At 32.6% G+C, this 21,286-nt stretch overlaps 1 protein-coding gene across 2 annotated transcripts in view; it reads right to left on the bottom strand.

Annotated features, from left to right (window-relative positions):
• Positions 1 to 21,286, bottom strand: part of ITCH (itchy E3 ubiquitin protein ligase) — a 145,485-nt gene that overhangs the window by 11,749 nt on the left and 112,450 nt on the right. For both annotated transcript variants that reach the window (XM_039864107.1, XM_039864106.1), the window contains exons 13-21: positions 19,904 to 19,988; positions 16,223 to 16,351; positions 11,234 to 11,306; positions 10,297 to 10,368; positions 7,556 to 7,644; positions 5,657 to 5,816; positions 5,272 to 5,405; positions 4,809 to 4,949; positions 364 to 484 (exon numbers count right to left, since the gene is read on the bottom strand). In XM_039864107.1, coding sequence (XP_039720041.1) covers positions 364 to 484; positions 4,809 to 4,949; positions 5,272 to 5,405; positions 5,657 to 5,816; positions 7,556 to 7,644; positions 10,297 to 10,368; positions 11,234 to 11,306; positions 16,223 to 16,351; positions 19,904 to 19,988 — 1,004 coding nt within the window. The remainder of the gene's footprint in view (positions 1 to 363; positions 485 to 4,808; positions 4,950 to 5,271; positions 5,406 to 5,656; positions 5,817 to 7,555; positions 7,645 to 10,296; positions 10,369 to 11,233; positions 11,307 to 16,222; positions 16,352 to 19,903; positions 19,989 to 21,286) is intronic.

The raw sequence follows: 21,286 nt of genomic DNA, 5'->3' as shown, positions 1-21,286 counted from the left end.
TTATATTAAACAACTTTCAAAAAACAAGTTAATCAGGAAGCTTTGGTTTGTAAACTGTATCAAGAATTATATCTACAATTATATATATTCGTGGAGGCTGAGTTTCCATGTATGATGTCATATATACACATGAGTAAATAAGTCATTCATTGTAGAGAGGTGCTGATAGTAATATTTTTTTGGTAATATTTTTATATAATTGGATAAATTATGGACCTTTTAAACCACTGGGGATGTTTCAAAACATCCTGCCTACATAAAAAATACCACTGCCACTGGAAAGATGGGAAAGTGAGTTGAAAGTAGACAATGGAAGGCATTATTTACCAGCATACTGCAGAAGAAAGAAGAAAAACTCATTACCTCTAATTCCTTTGCATCAAAGTACTGCAAATACTGCTGGGGAAGAATTTCATTAAAGCCCTCAAAGAAAGCTTGCGTCTGTTCTTCAACACCTCGAGACAACCTCCATTCGGCTACCATTCTGGTAAATAAATATTAAAAAAGCTATGAGGAAGTTTAGATTTTACCTTTAAATTCTGTGTATAAAAATAATTTTAAAACTTTATCATTATGAAAAACTTTATATAGATATGTATATATACATAATTTAGAATACAATGAACCTCATGTACACATAACCCAGCTTTAACAGAATACCAATTTTATTATGCCCCTACCCATGCCTTATTTAAAATTTCATTTTAAACATATTCAGTATACAGCTCTATGAGGTCCTCTTTTTAAAAAACATAACCACAATTCTATTATTATACAAAAAAGTAAATAATTACTTTATATAAAATATTCAGCGCTCAAATTCTAATAATAGACTCAATTTTTTTAACATATTGCTTGAATCAGAATCTAAAGAAAGTTCATATATTGCAAAAGTCTTTTAAGCTTCTTTTAACTTACAGATTTCCCCTTGCAATATTTTTTAATGAAAATATTTTTAATGAAAATTCTCTACGTAACATTCTTAGATTATAACTTTGACTTTCTTCTAATCTTCATCTAAACAGAAACATATTAACAGTTAAAATCACAACAAATATAAACTGTTCTTTCCATTTTATTACAGAATATTTACTTTTTCACAATTTTTTTTAGGCAAGGCAATCCTTGGTTGACCTCACAGATTGCAAGGATCTTCTCAGTTTATAATCTCTTATTTTTTATTTTTTACACCTATAGCACTTGGTCTTTCTAGGTGGTCTCCCATCCAAGTACTAACCAGGCCCGATCCTGCGAAGCTTCCGAGGTCAGACGGGATCAGGCTTGTTCAGGGTGGCATGGCAACAGACTACTTTTTAACAATTTTAATAAGCAAATAAATGTGTATTTTAGGCATCTGATTACTTGATGACAACTTAAGGCAATTAGTTTGTTGAAAACTGAAATTTTGGAAAATAGCAGTGCAGGTTGTATTGGACTAATTTTCCTGGTGATTACGATTATAAACTCTGGGCAAATTATAAAAACACAAATGGCATCAGAGAGAAACCAAAGGAAGGCAGAAACTGCTGGGGATGAGATTCTTGAAGGACGCTGGTACATTGGAATAGATCCACATTAAATAGGCTTTTTCCCTAAGAACACTTCTCAGTTCACACAGAGTACTGTGGAACAGAGATCAAACAGAAAGTAACAGTCTTATTGGGTTGAGGGGACATGAGATAGGGAGCTTGAAGCTGCCAAAGCTGCTATAGAAAAACCTCAGAAAGAATGAAGACAAAGAGAGGAAGTTCCCAGATCTGCACAGAAATTTACTCCAAAGCCTAAGCTGACTCCTAAATACACATGTATAGGATGATGAGACTCCGAAGAACCCCACATAAAGCAACAACTGGAAAGTCAAAGACCCAGGCAGAAATTTCAGCAACTATCTAATGCCGGAGGGACAGAATTTCAGAGTTTATATCTCACCTAGTTACATGGCAAATACCCTTTGCTTTCCATTGTAAAAAAGTAAGGACCAGGTTCAAGAAATAAGGTTGTTTTCGGATTAAAGGCAAAATGGAAATAGACCAGCTCTAGCTAGCTTCCAGAGGATCATTGTGATCTACCTTTAACTTAACTGCCCATCAAAACCAAAACTCAATATTCTTCAGAGAAAGAAAAAAGAATCCAGAGTCTCCACCAAGTATCTTTCACTCACTCACACACACACTACATATGCAAAGAATCAGAAAAATGTGACCCATAATCAAGCTAAAAAAGTCTGTGTCTATAGACTATGGCCCACAGATGGCCTAATGCTGAAGTTAGCAGACGGAGACTTTTAAAAAGCTCTTAAAGATGCATTATAGAATTTACAGAACAAGATGGACAAAATGAGTAAAGAGATAGAGATTTTTAGCATAGAAACTCTTAAAAGAACCATATGGAAATTACAGAATATCTGAAATGAAAATTTTATTGGATGAGCTTAAGAGAAGTGAATTCAAAGACAAATCGAACTGAATCCAAATCGAAAAAAGATAAAAATATATATACCATCTGAGAACAATGAAATGATATCGAAGGTTAAATACACATTATTACTGAAGTCTCTGAAGTATGCAGAGAGGGAATCAAGCAAAAGGAACATCCACAGAGATAAAGTCTCCCCAAATGGCATCAATTGCAGTTACAAGAAGCTCAAAAAGGCCAAGAAAGATAAATAAACAAAAAAAAAATTACAATTAGATATATCAGAGGCAAAATGCTAAAAACCAAAATTAAAAAAAAAAAATCTTTTAAAAGAGAAAAGAAAAAAACACATTTTGTTCAGAAAAACAATGGCTTACATAATCAAGAACAATAGAAGCCAACAATGGAATGACACACTGAAAGAGTGTTAAAAAAAAAAAACTATAAATCTAGAATTCTAAATCTAGTGAAAATATCCTTCAAAACTGATGGTGACATAAACATGTTTTCAGATAAAAGCTGAGAGAATTTATTGCCAGGAGGTGCACACTAAGATAAATGGTAAAGAAAGTTTTTAAAGACGAATGGAAATCATCCCACAGGGAAAAAGAGATGTGTGGGAAGAAATAAAAAGAACCAGAAATGTTAAAGTCAATAAATATAAAAGACTATATTTTCTAATTTCTTTAAAAATCTATTGATTGTTTAAAGCAATAATAATAATGATGATGATGATGATGATGATGATGATGTATTATGAGGTTTATAATGTAAAAAATATGACAATAAGCACAAATAGCTGGAGATAAATGAAATATTATTATGAGCCTCTTATACTGTATAAGTAGTATAACATTATAAGTTATATTTTATATAGTATCAATATATTAATAGAATATTAATTATAAATGATAAGGATGCATAATATTATAATCATTAGAACACACACTAAAAAAACTAGAGGTACAGTTAACCAACAGAAACAATAACAAAAGCAAACTGAAAATTGTTAATTCAAAAGAAGGCAGAAAAGGAGGAACAAAAGAAATTGAGGGAAAAATAATAGCAAGATGTAAGATTTAATTCTTAAGACCAACTATCAGTAATAACATTAAATGTAAATGTACAACATAGTACAATTAAAACGTAAAGATTAACAGACTGGATAAAAATAATAAGACCAAAGAACACACTGCTTATAAGATTTTTTTTGGTCTCTCTCAAAGCAGCATACTTTATATACAAAGACACAGGACTGAAAGTAAAGAATGGAGGAAGGTATACCATATAAATACTAATCACAAGAAAGCTAGAGTGGATATATTAATATTTATAAAGTAGAAAAGCAGGCAAGGGACTAAAAGTATGAAGCAATGCAAAGCATAAGAGAATATTTACCATAAACCATTATTTTACTTAAAAATTTTACCTGATCTTTTTCAATATGCTCCATGAAAATATCTGCATATTAATTTGAGATTCTTTTTAACGACATGTTACATGGCATAGTGGTTATAGAACTGGTATTTCAAAGGGTGATCTAGCATTACTTCTACCATCAAAATTACTACTTTTGAAGCAAAGTTCTATATGACTAGAATTCTTTTCCATGACGTTATAAATCTTCAAAATTCTGATTACATAGAAAATATACCAGAAAGAGGGTATAAAAATCACAGCACCACTAGACTACTTCTTTGTAAGATTTAGTTTGAATTAACTTGTAAGATAGTTCCTCTACCCTCTGCCTCCACAAGAACCTGTCCTACCTCTCTCTCACTATTTTGTTGCCAGATTTGTTGAAAAAGAAATTTAGACTGTCTACTGAATATATTCCTTAATTTCTTGCAGTCTGGCTCCTAATCTACCACCGGTCTAACTGTTCTGTTTCCTTAAGGATTATCATAACTGAATAGCTGCTGCATCTCCTAAAGATTCCTCATTTTCCTTGGCTTCTGAAATGCAGTATATGACAGAATGGGATATCAACTCTGACAGCACCACACAAACAATGGCTACTCTTCCCTAGTTACTCTTTGTGACTCATGCTTTCCAGCCTCCATCTCTCTGCTCATAACATCTCTCATTTCTGCAAAATTGAATCCTCCCCAACTTTCAAGGCTCAACTTAAATATCATCAGCTACTCGCTTCATGATTAAAACTAGATGTCTCCCTCCTTTGACTTCCCATAGCACTTTCCTTGTTCCTCTTTCAACACTACAAGGTAGAAAAATGATCAATTACGTCCTTAATAATACACAATCAGTTCTAACAATGATTAGTAAAAAGGCAAAAATTATTTTTTGAAATACTGTCCACTAATATTGCCAATTTTGAATGTACTGTAATCCAACAGAAAGGCCAAATTATGTCAAAAGAAGAATTCTCTCACCTGATATATTCTTCTTTATTTTCTTCTGTTACAAGAATATTGCCACCATTGGGTTTCAAATCATGACTCTTGATTTCACCCAAAATTTCTTTATCAACAGAGAAGTACATTTCCAATCCACATTCCTCAATGTTGTTTTCTCTGCACAAATGAAATTTACACTATTTGTTACAGTAATTAAATCATATAAAAATTTTAACTGAAGGACTATGTTCTTAAATAATTACTTTTAAACTATAATATGAAAATAAGAAAATTATAAATTATGTTCTAAAGTCATATTTTTGCCTAAGATTTTGGGTGTATTTCTGTAAAATTTATCATACTGAATAATGAGTCAAGTTTAATGTAGACCATTTAAATTTAATAAATCAGTTATATGTTTATAGTTTAGATAAGTTATCAACACCATAATGAAAGCATTTAGACTATATTTTGATAAATTAAATGGAAACAAACTTACTTAACCCAGATGAGAGAATTGTAAAATTCTGGATCAATAGATTCTAAATCCTTGAGTCCAACTGGTTTGTTCAAGATACGCTTATAGAATGGCAAAGAAAAGCCTGTGTCTATGAATTTCCCATGGAACAGAGCCTATGCAAGAAAACAATACCATTTAAGATAATATTATAATAGTCACTGTATTTCAGAATGTTACATGAGTTCATTTAAAAAAGGCTCCTCTGTCATGTGATCTGTTAGACATATTTCTGGGAGATGGGCAAATACAACAAATCCAATCACAGAAATATCTTAGCGATGAGAAAATTTCAGATGAGAAAGTTAAACAATGCTTTAGTAATGCTGAATTAGCAAAGTAAACACAGTTCTCCAACTGTACTTACCATGGCAATAAACCTTCCAATAAATCGAAAATATTTCAGGTGATCTGGATTGATGTAAGAAGCGGGGTTTATCTGCAAGCAGTAGTTATCCTTCCCTGCATATTCAAACAGGCAATACATTGGGTTCAACACCTCATGTGACAAAAGAAAGAACCATTCTCTGAAATCAAAAAAAAAATTTAAGGTGAAAAATCTTGTAAGTAACCATGCCAAAAAATCAATGTGCAGTGCTACAAAGTTCTCAGGAATCTACACTCAACTGGTCAGTTTCCTAATCTCAAGTTGCTTTTTACTGTTTCTGTTCAAACTGATATCTATTTTACGGAGATATTTACACCCTGCTTATTATTATATTTCAAAGAATCTAAGACATAATCATCTTTAAAGACACCATTATTTGATGAACCACTAAAAATTTTTTCCCAATTATAATTGTGAAACACATGCCAATTTCAGAAACATTAAAATATGAAAATGTTAGTCTTAGAATCGATGAAATAGTATCCGTGGGCAAGTTTAAACTGTACTTTTGACTCATGTGGTTAGAGCAGCTAAAATGAGTCTAATATTATTCCATCTATTACTAAGACCCACAGTGATCCTTATCAAGTACCACTGCTCTCTAAATCCTAGACAAATATGAAAAAAATCCATTTCACAGAGGCAATAACACTTAATTCAAGCCACTTATTCATTAGAAAAATACCAAGAAGTCCTAATGCAAATGCTGTGAAAATACCAACCACTATTAACATAAGATTATAGTTACTAATTAATATAACATGGGTGGGTCTGGTAGAACAGTAAGTGGAGCAGATCTGGGGCAATACATGTGATATCATCTTGTGTCTGAGATTTCTTTTCCTGTTAGTTCATGGCCTCTGGTGGTAATGCCGCTTAACACTTTAAAACTGCTGGCTGATTTTCTAATTGAATAATTGCCTTCCTCCTAAACTATCTCTAACCTGTACGAAATCAAATGTTTCTACTCATTTATTATTTACCTGTGACAACTTCATACATTTTGAAATGTGAACTCTGAAACACAACATAAATAAAAACTACTAAAATGTAGCCACCAGTTAGTGAGTACACAAAGATTCAGGGTCTGAACTAGGTCATTAATAAACAGTAGTTTTACTCTTCACAATAATCTTAGAAAAGTAGATATAACTATTCTTGTTTTACAGATGAAGATATTTGCCCCAGGTCATACTACTGAGTGCAGTAAAAGGATTGCAATCCAGTCTTGACTCCAAAGTCCTTGCCTTTCCACACTGCCACTGCTATGTAAAATTTTAACCTAATATGTTGTTATGGAATAAGCAAAGCAGTCTATCTTCTAGGGTTTGACTAGAAGCTCTAATATTAAGAAAGTAGAATTAAAATTTTCAACTCCTATTTTAAACAGACTTCTATATTCTCAAAACATATATTAATCTCAGTTGGGAATTGAGTGATTATTACCTCTATCAGTAATCTGTGATGGGGAAAATGACTTGATCACTATAGGGCCTTGTATGCTCTGTGGAATAGACATAAGGTGGGAGATTGAACGCTGGCTTCTGGTTTGATGATGCAAAGCTTGTATCCAGGCTCTACAACTTAGTATATGTGCCTTAGGTGAGTCTCTAAATCTCACTATTACCTTTAAAATTCTATCTCACAGGGTTATTCTGAGGATTAAATAAGTGATGTGTGTGAAATCAACTAGCAGTACCTCAGAGTACCTTCTCAATTAATGCTGGTGAAATTCTGTAGCCTCAGAATAAAGGTACAATAATTTGCTATATCTCACTTTCCTGAAATATAAGATTGAGAAAATAATACTTGCAAGCAAAGTATAATGATACCTTTGGAGGAAAGCAACTAAGTTCTGAGTATTCATATTATCACTACCTTGCTACACCTCCATAATCTAAACCTTCTTCTCCTGGAAAAATCACCCACAAACGTCTTCGGAGATCTTGGGGACTGAAGCTCATTATCTACAAAATAATAACGTAAAAAAGAATTGGTAAAAGTAGTTGTTGAAACACCATTCTACCACTTCCAGGTTTGAAATCTCCCGCATTATAGGTAACTTAAAATTCCCCATGACATAGAATGGTATCTGTGGTCTAGTCAACACTATAAATACAGAAAATACATTAAAGTTTCATAATATTTTATATATTATACATATCTACATCTTTACATGCTTTATACATATATAATTTTTTTAAATGACCCTACTATTATCTTACAAAGTTGTTTCTCTTGCTTGCTTAAGGGCAGGATAACTGTTGGCATGGTCAGAGGTCCTTTTGTTTGTTTGTCTGTTTTGGTTTTGGCAGGTTTGGGTTTGTTTTACAGTCCAAAGGTATACATAATAGCGACTGGCTAACTTGGAAATGAAAAACAGTGGCTGCAAAGAGAATATAGTTAACTTTAGAAACTCATTCTCAGTAGGAACCTATAAATACCTGAAAAATCTACTCAAATTTTTGTGTCCCACTACAGTGGTTAATAAGATTATCTTCATATTTAAGGACAGTAGATTTAATAAGCTACAACTGATGGTCATTTGGGTTCTTCTTTTGTAAAACAAATTACTGGCCCAATTGGGCCAGTAGTACATTACAAATATTACTCTTCTAAGAAAAATAACAAACCCTGGAGACAGGGAGAAGTTGATACAATGCCTCTATTTTAGGAAGTGATAAGAATGAATTCTCACATTTAAATATCCAGAGAGGCTAAGTAACCTGTTTATGTCAGGGCTCTCTCAGTTCCCACAAAACTAATATATCATTTGAATGAATTCATATCTCATTCAAACAAAAAAAAATCCCTTATGTAACAAAAAATTCAATGTTTATGACATGTTTTTGACAAATACTCTACAAATACTATAGGGTACATATATAGCAATGCAAATGAGATGTTACAGGTTAAAAATATCCTCTTTTGTTGTTCTTTTCTTGCTCCCTCTGGCTATTTCTTGTCCTTATGGCTATTCCCCAAACCCTATGGCAGTCCCTGCTCTCTCTTGCTATTCCCCCAAACCTGTGACTGTTCTCTTGGAAATTCTGGTTGTTCCTTTGCGCCCTGTGTCTGATACCTGGGGATTCACTGTTCCTTGGAAAAAAATACTTTTAAATATTATCCTTTAACAAATACCTAATATAAAGGAAAAATTTTTTTCCTGCAACTTCCCCCATAAGCACTTGTGCTACGTTATTAAAAACACTAACTACCAAAAACAACTTATCCAACAGTTACGAAAAAAAAAATGATGACAATTTTGCTATCAGATTTGTCACTCTTCCAAAGCAATAATTTTTTTCAAGTTTTTACTTCATACTTATTTAATAAATGTCAAATGTCTAGGATGAAAATTTTAAACAACTGTTTTTGTACCATTTGGTCCGTCATTCTGCAAAAGCCTCTGGTTTCAAAAGATAAAGGGGTATTTAATCATGTTTTGCAGATTTCAGCACCATTACAGGCAAGTTATGTTCTAAAAAACTAGCCCACCAAATTACTCAGTGACTATGCAGTGGTTATGAATATGAAAATTGGAAATAGGTAATAACTGGGGTGGGGAATGGCCTTGGAAACTTCTTTCAGATCAAGAAAATGACTCATAATCTTCTAAATGGCATTAGCCAAGCTCTGCTGCTAAAAAGCTATTTGCTCCTACTTAGCTGGATGCTAACTAGTTTTTCCTTTCAATGTTAATAACTGAGTTTCCAATTAGGAAATAAACATAACTTTCTGAAAGCAAGAAGCTAGCTACTGTCAACTATCTTGGAAAATCGCTTTTCCTTTGCATTCATTCAGTGTGGCACTTCTTGAAGCTGTAGCTACCACAATTTTCACAGGGGCTTGATAATAAAGAATCACAACCAGGTCTGGCCATAAAACAAGGACTAACTGGATGTTTTCACATTAAGACATTTTTCATTGGTCCTCTTAATCATCCCTACAACAAAATCACTTAACATTTAGTTGCAGCTGGTTGACAAAGTTGCAAAATAAAGGTAAATAGTAAATCAACTCAGGTTCTGAAGACAACTAAAAAAATTTGTGATGACTTCTGAAAACATCTTTTTACAGATATTGCCACCGATGACCAATTTACTTTCTTTCCTTTTGTTTTTAAAATTATAAGAGTACGATGCTTAAACCTACACTCAACTTTTTTCTTATAGTAATAGTTTTGTGGGGTTTTAAAAATAAAAAAAATGATGCATTTGAACATATAAAAGAAAAGAGTACCATGCTTATTGTAAAATTGCAAGTATTACAGAACTATATAAACAAAGTCTTCCCCATTCCTTTTCTACCCATCTAATAATTTTCACATAAAAGTCTCTTTTCTTACTTAAATATCTATTTCAAATCAAACACTTAGTTTAGAAATGGAAACTTGAAACTCAATAATCACTTTAAGTTACTCAGACATTTCAAAAGCAAAAAACACACACAAAAAACTATCTGCATGTTTTTAAATTTTAAGTACTAAGGTAGCTGGCAATGAGATTAGACTTAATAATTCAAGGGCTTCAAATCAAAAAGTTCCAAGACTGTTTAGATTTAAAGGTGGCTCTGGTCTGGCAGCCAGGGACAAATTAGTGAGTAGATAAAACCAGTACCTGCTGAAAAGAATCCTCAAACAATGTTTTCCTTGTCACTGTAATCTTTATGTGTTGTGGCATGGCCAGTTGCTGAAATATAAGAATGACTTAAGTCAACTCTCACCATTAAAATGGCCTATCAAAAACCCAAGAGGATAAAGTTTTATTTACTTTTGTCTATGCTTACAGAAACAAGTAGACAATGAATTTATATTCAATAATATTTAACCATGCATTTGTGAGCATTCGTGCTAATTATAGATCATTTGATATATAAGATACAGAGGAAAACAAGACCCCATATGCACCGTGCTTACTTAATGAGTCAAATAAATCTTAATTTTATTTTCAAAATGCTAATTTAGATTCTTCTTGCTTACATGGGCTCGGTTTGAGTTTGAAGTTTAAAAATATTTATCACAGTAACATTTAGAATAGCACATTAATTTTCTTTAGGACCTATAGAGAAATCATTAATTCAGTAAATATTTACTTATACATCAGAAATAACTGATCACATCTGAGAAAAATACTCTGAATATAACCACATGTAATTTGTGTATTATGTATCTATCAAACTGATATATAAATGTAGGTATCTATCAAAGTAATTTATATCAAATGCTAGCTATGAAAAGAGCTGATTACAATTTATACATAAAATGTTTTAACTCATTTGTTTGAGGACTTCTGCAATCTGAAAGTAATGAGTACTGGGAAGAAAGCAGCGATGTTTTCTTATTCGAATGGTTTCAAATTTATTCTTCTGGATAACAGAAGCCACAAAATGATCAAACTGATAAATCTATTTCTTTGACATAAGAATAGGAGAAAGTGATTCTGATATTTCTCATTTTACCTGTTTTCCTATGAGTTCTTTCCACAATCAGCAACTGTGTAACATAAGCAACATAACAACAGAAAGGGAGTATAGAATTATAGTCCTGATACCAACCTGACACCAGAACCGGAAATACTGAAACTTTGCCTTGAAGTCTCGTACATAGGCTATCTGGGGTCCATTGTCTCTGAGGAAGAATGTTAATATGACAGTTGCTTATAAGGTGAAAAAGCAAAATACAACAATCCTTCAGTACTTAGCAGTCAAATACAAAACTACCGTAATACAGCATATCCTTACCACCAGGACTATTTCCCCTATTTTTAAATTAAAAGACAAAAATAAATTTTCATCTTTTTAAAGCCATTATTGTGGGATTTTTCTATTATACAGTCAACAGAGGTAGGTAAAGTAGGTTCAATCTGAGGATGTTGTCTATCCCCAAATCCATTCTCTCCTTTGTCCTTAAGTCAGACTCCTGATTTTTACCTGGGCAGACTGGTACGATAAAGATCACATTTCCCAGTGTGGCTGTGTGACTTAACTATGGCTAATAAGCTATAAGTGGAAGTGTTATATAGGATGTCCAGGAAGGCTCTTTTAAAGAGAGCTGGGTAGCTAGAAGTGATTTTTTTCTCTTTCCAATTTGATATTCACTTTACAGCTGCAGTGTAACTATGATAGCTCAAGTTTTCAGCAGCTATCCCAAACTATGAGGTAACCTTGAGGATAGAGATCATGGTCTAGGATGGCAGAACGGAAAGAAAGAAGCCTAGGTCAATGACACCAAGCTAGCCCTGAACTTCATATCACTGGCTTATTTGCTTTTTCCCCTGAACTACTTTTAATTTCATTTTCTAAATGTTCGATGTAACGATAAATTGATCTTGTATATTGACTTTGTATCCGGCAATACTGTTAAATTCACTTACTAGCTCTAGTGGTTTTTTCTAGATTCTTTATGATTTTCTGTATACACAACTATGTTATCTGTGTGAAAAAAAAAAACAACCAGTTTTTCTTCTTCCTTTCCTATATATATTTTCTTTCTCTTATCTCATAGCACTACCAATACATTGTTGAATGGAAGTAGTGACAGTAGATTTCCTTGTCTTATTCATGATCTTAAGAGGTATTTAAATCATCATTAAATGTGACGTTAGCTGTAGGTCTTTTGTAAATACAATTTCTCAGGTAAGAAAGTTTCCAAGACAGCTGAGAGTTTATCATAAACTGGCATTGTATTTTGTAAAGTGCTTCCTTGAAATGATCATAATTTTTCTCCCTTTATCTGATAATGTGGTAAATTACACTATATATTAAATCAATCTTGCATTCCTGGGATAAACTCCACATGATGATATTATAATGTGCCTTTTATATCTTGCTAAATTTGTCATTATTTTGTTAAAGTTTTTATACATATGTTTATAGAAATATTAGTCAATTTTCTTATACTGTTCTTGTCTGATTTTGGTATTAGGATTGTAAGAGCCTCATAAAATAAGCTGGGAAGTGTTCCCATTTCTAATATTTTATGAATGGTTTTGAATATGACTGATATTATTACTTATAGTACTGATAGAATTTACCAGTGAAGCCATCTAGATCAAATTTTCTTTATGGGAAATTGTTTAATTATGAATTCAATTTCTTTACCAGACATAAGACTGTTCAGATTTACTATTTCATATGTCCATTTTGGTGACTTGTATTTTTCAAGGAATTTGTTTGATGTAAATGGCATTAAGTTATTCAAAATATATCCCTTATCATCTTTTAACGTCTGTAGAATGTGTAGCGACGTCTTTCTTTCACTTTCATATTAGTACTTTGTGGTTTTTTTTTTTTCCTCTCAGGTTTACTAGAGGTTATTAATATTATTAACCTTTTTCAAAGAGCCAACTTCTAGCTTTGACTTCTCTATTGTTTGTTTCATTTCCATTTTATTGACTTCTGCTTTTATGTTTATTTCCTTTCTTGTACTTATTTTGGAAGAAGTTTTCTTTTTTAGTTTCCTAGATATGGAAGCAGAGATCACTGATATTATACCTTTCTTATTTTCTAATCTAGTCTTTTAAACAATATATTTTCCTCTGAGGACTACTTTTGTTAAATCCACAAGTTGTGTTTTTATTATCATTAAGTACAAAATATTTCCTAATTTCTCGTGGTTTCTTCTTTGAATCATGGATTACTCAGTAGTGTCTTGTGTAAGCCCCATTGGGCCACATTTTTAAATGATGGAGAGAAATAGACTTCTGTCGTACATAAGCCACTAATGTATTGAGATTTTCTGTTGTATGTATCCAAACTTAATTATAACTAAAATGAATGATACGACAGTATCTATTTATAATTTATTTCCATATCTAAGTCATTTCTAATTTCATTAATACCTAACTGGCCTGAACTCCTAGTTTCTGCTTTAAACGTGGAAGTTTTTAATACACAGAAAGTATAAAATTAAAAAGTAATGAGACCAGAATTGTTCTGATATCAAAGTCAGACAAAGAAACTACAAGAAAACTACAGACCAATACCTCTTATGTACACTAATGCAAGAATCCAACAAAATACTAGCACACTTAATTCAGCAGTATATTAAAAGGATTAATATTTTAATTCTTTTGACAAAGTAGGATTTATTTTTGAAATGCAAGGATGGTTCAACATATGAAAAATCAATGTAATATTCCATACATTAATAACAAAGACAAAAAACCACATGATCACCTTAATTGATGCAAATAAAAGCATTTGATAAAATTCAACATCATTTTGATAAAAACACTCAACACACTCAGACTAGAAGGAAACCACCTCTACAAAATAAAGGCCATGTATCGAAATCCTATAGCTCACTTTACACTCGATGATGAAAGAAAGCAATCCCTCTAAGATCAAGAACAAGAACAAGGCAAGGATGTCTGCTTTCACCACTTCTATACAACAGTACTGGAAGTTCCAGCCAGAATAATTAGGCAAGAAAAAAAAGTCATCCAAATTGGAAAGTAAAAATTAACTCTGATTAAAGATGTGATCTTATATACAGAAAATCCTAAAAATTCCAGACAAAAATACCTGTTAGAACTAGTAAGTAAATTCAGCAAAGCAGAACATAAAACACACAAAATGAGTTACATTTCGATACACTAACGATCAACAATCTGAAAAGAAAATTAAGACAATTCCACTTACAAACAGCATCAAAAATAACAAAATATTTAGGAATTAACTTAACCATGGGGGTAAAAGACCTGCAGACCGAAAACTACAAAATGTTGCTGAAAGAAATTAAAGGCAGCAGATAAATGTAAAGACAGCCTATGTTCATGGATTAGAAGACTTAAATACTGTTAAGATGTCAGTACCAACCAAAGTGAACTACATCTTCAATGCAATCCCTATCAAAATCCCAATTACTTTTTTTTGCAGAAAGAGAAAAATCCACCTAAAATTCGTATGGAATCTCGAGAAAATTCATATGGAATCTCTTGAAAAAGAACAATAAAGGTGGAGGACTCATATTTCCTGATTTCCAAATTTAATACAAAGTTACAGTAATCAAAATAGTGTAGTACTGGAATAAGACAGATATACAGACTAGCAGAATAGAAAGCCCAGAAATAAACTCTCACATAGATAGGACAGTCTTCAACAAATGGTGCTGGATATCCACTTGTAGAAGAATGAAATTGGACCCCTGACACAATTTGCAAAAATTAATTAAAAATGGATTCAAGGCCTAAATGTAAGAGCTAAAGCTATAAAACTCTTAGGCAACACACAAAATGGGAGAAAATATTTGTAAATGATATATCTGATAACAGATTAATACACAGAATATATAGAGAACTTCTAAAACTCAATAACAAAAAATTATTCAAAAATGGGGAAAGGACTAGAATAGACATTTCTTCAAAGAAGATATACAGACAGTAAGCACATAAAAAGATGCTCAACCCTGTGAGCATCTTTAGAGAAATAAAAACAAAAACCACAATGAGATATCACTTCATACCCATAGGATGGCATTATAAAAAACAAATAGAAAGCAAACTGTTGGTGTGGACTAAAAAACCGGAACTCATGTGCATTACTGGTGGGAATGTAAAATAGTTTACCTACTGTGGAAAACAGTATGGCAGTGACTCAAAAAAACAGGATTCCCATTTGATCCGGCAATTCCATTTATGAGTATATACAGAAAAGAATTGAAAACAGGGATTTGAACAGAGATTTGTACACTCATATTCATAGCAGCATTATCCACAATAGCCAAAAGATGGAAACAACCTAAATGTCCACAAACAGACATGTAAACAAAATGTAGTATAATCACAGAATGGAATATTATTCAGCCTTTAAAAAGGAATGAAATTCTGACACAAGCTACAACATAAATGAATCTTGGAGACGATGCTAAGTGAAATAAGCCAGTCACAAGTAATAAATAGTGTATGATTACACTTATATGAGTAGTCAAATTCATAAAGACAGAAAGTAGAATAGCAGTTATTAGGAACCAGGAGAGAAAAAGGATTAGAGTCATTGTTTAATGGGTACCGAGTTACAGTATGAGATGATAAAAAAGTTCTGGAGATAAATGGTGGCTGATGGTTGCACAACAATGTGAATGTACTTAATGCCATACTGTACACTTAAAATGGTAAACTTTGTTATGTATATTTTACCATAATAAAAAACCCTAACATGAACACATTAAAAATGAACAAAAGTTACTTTTCAAAAACAGAAAAGAAAAACAAAGTAAAGGGAGTTTTTAAGATAAAAGGTAATAGAAAAGCAAGCAAACATCAGAAATCAGGGATTAACTGGTGAGCAGTGCTAAATTAATAGTAACTTCTAAATAGTCTCATTTAGTGTTGTGTGTGCAGATGGTAAGAAATATGAAAAGTCTCTAGGAGAAAATATCAGGAGGGTAACGGAAATACAAAATATTTAGTGAAAAGAAATCTATGGGTAGACCAACTCAAGAAATAGTAAGAATTGCACTATCACTCCTTGCTAATTCAGATCTTTACATTAAAATCTTGGAATCAATTTTATTTTTCATCTATAATGTTTAAAAAAACTTACAGGGCAGATTTTCCAGTGCGGGGATCTATATAGGTGGTTGTTCTTCTATTGTGGTCCACAAAATATGGAATTCCATCCACTGTGAATCTCATTTCCCAACCTTCAGGTAAGGGCTTTTCATTTAACTGACTACAAAACATAAGAAAAAAAACAGAAACAAATAAAAAGTGTTAGAGAGCTGCTTGTTAGCCAAGTAGTGAAACTAAAAATATTCATAAATGCAGTAGTGATCTTCTCGAAAACCAGTATTTCCAGTTGTTTGCCAGATCTCTCTAGAAAACCTATAAGCAGTTAACCATGTCAATAGGTCCATCATCTACCACTCAGTCTTCTCCCACCTACTTGACCTGTATTCCCCATCTACCTAATAGCTCGCCTAAACATCCCATGGTAACCAAGTTCTGCCCATTCTGCCTTAGAAGTCTTTGTGTTCATCACTATTTTCAATCCCCAGCACCATCTTTACTCTGGCCTTTATTCATCTCTTTTAAACTTTCACATTTAACTGGTTTTCTTCCTTTGAGTTTCACACTGGTCCTATTTCATATCGCTTAGAGAGTACTAAATTAGAGATCTGATCAAATTAGTTCTCTACATAAAGTAACATCACTGTTCACCACTACCAATAGTAAGATCTAAACTATACCACCAGGCACTCACTCTGCTTCTATACTCTGCCCTCAAATCCCTTCCATGAACCCTGTGATTTCATAGTTTTTAATAATGATTTCACTATTTCGCTAAACATGACAGGATCTGTCACACCTCCAAGTGAAGGCTTTCCCCGTGTCCAGACTATTATTCCACTATTAAGGAAACTCAGATATTCTTTATGAAGTATTCCTATCCATTTTCTTAATACCTATCTTCAGATCTTGCTTAATTTCTCTAAACTTCAATTTCTTTGCACGTAATATAGACATAATAATGTCTATGTTATAAGACTATATGATGAATAAATTAGACAATACAAGTAAAAATCTAAGCACATAGCAAGCCCTCAAATTTTAATTATTATTTTTCTTCCTACTACATATGGATCATTCTCTTCAGGTTCCTCAAAGTATTTCCTTCATATTGCTATGAAGTATTTCATAGCATTTAGGAAGTATTTCAGCTTGTGTGTCTAGCAACAACTTTCCTCCTTGCAAATATTATGAGAGTTTTAAAACAGGAATTAGATATAAGGCAATAGTGATTTAACTTGATTTTAATTTGTTATATAGTAAAATAATTAAGGTATTAGCATATTCAAAACTGCTTACTAGTGAACCTTAGACATTTATTTTCACATTTCAAATATTATACTAGGATGAGGAAGAAACTAATGAACACTTTCTTTGCAATTTGTACTTGTGTATTCTGCCATAATGACAGGAAGCCTTTTTAGCTAATTAGGTATAATAATTATTCCAAGTTTTATTCACATTTGCCATTTTTTTTCCTCTATTTTACAGTTTCAATCTTTCCATCTGGTGGGTTTGGTGAGAGAGAGAGAGAGAGAGAGAGAGAGAGAGAGAACGAACAATGGAAATGTTCAAGTTCATATCAGAGAGGAAGAAAGGGAGGGGTTGGAGGTATTCAAACTCACTTGTTTTAGTCACTGTTGTAGACAGGAATGTTATTTTCCTCAAGTGTATTTTAGAAGAACAAAAGGCTGAGAATCATTGCCTAAACAGTATTTTGTAAATTATGTCAAAAGGTTAAGAACACTTAGCTGTATTCACAGACGTGAATATGTCAGATAAAATAAGCTACCAAAAAATTTAAAAAGGTAACACTTCTCATTTGTTGTAATTATATTTGCAAAACAGACTTAGTAACAAGTTGTCTTAAAAACAAAACAAATTGGATAGAACTGGGTCATTTGTATTATTAAAATATTGATTCTAACTTTAGCTCTGAAACTTTAAGAGGTCCAAGGGGGAACAAAAACTGGTAGCAGATTACAGAAAAGTGACGTGGTCTATTCTAGACTTAGAGAAAGAATTTTAAAGAGGAATTAGAAATGTTATCTCTGAAATTCTTAATTCTCCCTTTTGGGGAAATTAAATACCCTAACTCCATTTAAAAAAAGTTGTGATTTGTTGGTACCCAGAAATAGATTTAAAATTTAAAGCATACCTTTAGAATAACAGTTCTTAAAACTTTGAGCCATGGAATGTGTTAAGACTTAATCACACCTAAAGGGAGGTCTGGTCTTTACCCTTGGCTACTGGGAGGTGATCTCTAGGCCTCTGGAATGTTCTGTCAGGAGTTTATTTGGGGACTTTTGAACACCGGACAGTCAATAACATGATTTATGATGGAGATTTTGAGATATGCTATATCAGTTCTAACCTCTGGCATAACTGAAAACTAAAGGTATTACCTCGAACTCTGGGGAAAGGCTGGAGACTAAAGGTTAGTCATGCAGGCAGTATACGATGGAGCTCCAATAAACTCTGAATACCAGAGACTCAGATGAGAGTCTCTGGTTAGCACATACTGTTCCACATCATTTCTGGGAGTTTGGAACCCTCTCAGACTCTGCCTTATACATTTCTTCCTTCTGTTAGTTCTAATTTGTATCCTTTCTCTCTAATAAACTTGACTGTAAATATAAGAGACTTCAGTGAGTTCTAGTTGAGTGAGTTATCAAACCTGAAAGTGGTTGTGGGGACTCCCAAATTTGAAGCCAGTATGTCTAAAGTCAAAGTCCGAGGGACCTCCAGCTTGTGGCTAATGTCTGAAGTGAGGGCAATCTTGTGTGGACTGTGCTTTCTGACTATATACCTTGCCAAATTCCTTGCACAATAGAACTCTCTGGTAGTCTGACTAACGTCCTTATAAAAAAGGGAAATTTGGACATGGAGACACGCACACAGGAAGAATGCAATGTCAAGACTGGAGTTATGCTGCCATGAACCAAGGAACTACCAGAAGCTAGAAGAGGCCTGGAATAGGTCCTTCCCTACTGCCTTCAGACAGCCTTGATATTGGACTTTAAGCTTTCTCAACTAGGAGACAAATTTTTGTTTAAGCCATTCAAATTGTCGTAATTTGTTAAGGCAACTCTAGCAACCTAATACACATACTATTCGTGTTACAAATTAAAAGCAATTATATATACCTAGTTATCTAAACATTAAATAGACAAACTTATAAAAATGTCTCTATTAATATATTAACTAGCAAGTTCTTGTAATGAAGTATATAAACAACTGCAGAATGACATTAAAAAATCCTGTGATTCCTATTGGTGGCAAAGTCCTTGGTATTGCTAATTCTACTATGGTTGTAGCCTACGATCACATTGAAAACATTCAATTTCAGGTAAAGGTCAATAAAATCAAATGTTTATTTTTTTCTCCCTAAGTCACATACTCCCTGAATTTTATCCAGTGGATCCCAAGCTGCAAAATACTACTTTAGAATTACTAATCTGGTCTTACTTATATTAAGTAGGTATTTTTGAATATATAAGTGTATTTGCATATATCAGTAAGTTCTTTTTCCTATACTCTCAAGAAACATTCATTATATTAAAGTAGTAGTATCTTTTTTCTCTTTAAAAGGTATGTGGGTGATTAATATTTAAGGCATCTAGGGAAAGAGTAACTGATCTTTTTCCTAATTGAATCCGAAATAGGGTAAAATCTTTAAGAGGTTATCTAGAAACTAGTAACTAAAAGTTCTTACCCTTGACTCCTGGGGTCCTCCCATTGTGTAATACGAGTGTTGTGGTTGACAAAATATACTCTTCCATTGCTGTCCGTTCTCTTCTCTTAAGAAAAAAAGAAAGAAAAAGCAAGGCATTAGAGTTAGCACAGTGCTCTTCCTCAAACTAAAATAATTAGATGAGCTGAATATGCCCACTTCTCATTGTATTGTTGATTTTATAGTATTAAAATCACAACTTCAAAAGGTTTAATTTTTAAAGGATTTAATTTATTCTTTATTAAATTCACATACTTACTAAAGTTATAAAAATATCATTACATCCTAGAAGCTAAATAAACTTAATTTATAATGTCCTGCCCACAGAACCTTTCCGTTCAATCTAACCAACAGCAATAAGAATAATTAATCATTTTAACTTTTCATACATGACCCTATTTTATCCTTTACAAGTCCCCATAGGGTAGGTGGTTTCAGTTTATCTTAAAGATAAATAAACTCACACACGTTAAGTGATCCGCCCAAATCCTCAGAATTAAGTGGCAGTGACAGGCTGGTAGGAGGCCTCCATTCAGAGATTTTTTTTTTTTTTACAACACATCATCTCATTTCTTAAAATATAATTGGGGGGGTAATATACTTGTTTATTATATGCTAGGCATTATTCGACTAGAGAAGATATTGTTTCAAAATATATCCTTAATATACCCAGTTCCCAAATCCTAAATATCTACAGTAACTTTCTACACAAGGGCTGGACAGCAGGGTTCAGTTCTTTAATTTACTGCATCTGAAGATGTTGCTTGTTTCCTCTCCTGCCTCTTGCTTTTTTCTCCCTGATTTATTTTTTCCCTCCTACAAAATTTTCCCAGCTTCCCTGAGCTTTCTTATTAAAGTTCAGAAGACACATGAATATCATTTTTCTCTTTCAATAACCAAATAGTTTTACATTTTTAGTATTAATATTATTTGGTTGTTTTGAATTATGGACTTCTCTGTTCCATTATCAATCAATTCTTCAAAAGACAGGTTTGAATTTTTAAAATTTGGCCAAGATGTCTCAAAATAAATAACTGACGTGTATTAAAGAGTAGAGAATGAATTCTGACTTTTTAAAAAGCAGTTTCTAAAAAAACAGCAATTTTCAAACAAAATTTTCAACTTAATTCCATGTTGATAAAGCCAATTTTTATTTCTTATAGTTTGAAAAGTTGGTATCTTATTTTTCAAACAACATTTAATTAGATTCTTTGGATCTTTCTTTAAGCAAGATACTATCACAGGATGAGTCTTAGGCCAAATTATAGAGCCTTGTCAAGTTAGTGTTTGGTTAACATTTAACTATACCTCCAGCACTGATTCCATGATTTTGAGTAGCAGTGATGATATGGGTAGATAGAAGGG

The sequence above is a fragment of the Pteropus medius genome, unplaced genomic scaffold, assembly GCF_902729225.1.
Source record: "Pteropus medius unplaced genomic scaffold, Ma_sr-lr_union100, whole genome shotgun sequence".
NCBI lineage: Eukaryota > Metazoa > Chordata > Mammalia > Chiroptera > Pteropodidae > Pteropus > Pteropus medius.
Note: the sequence above shows the minus strand (reverse complement) of the source record. Positions and strands in the feature narration are given on the sequence as shown.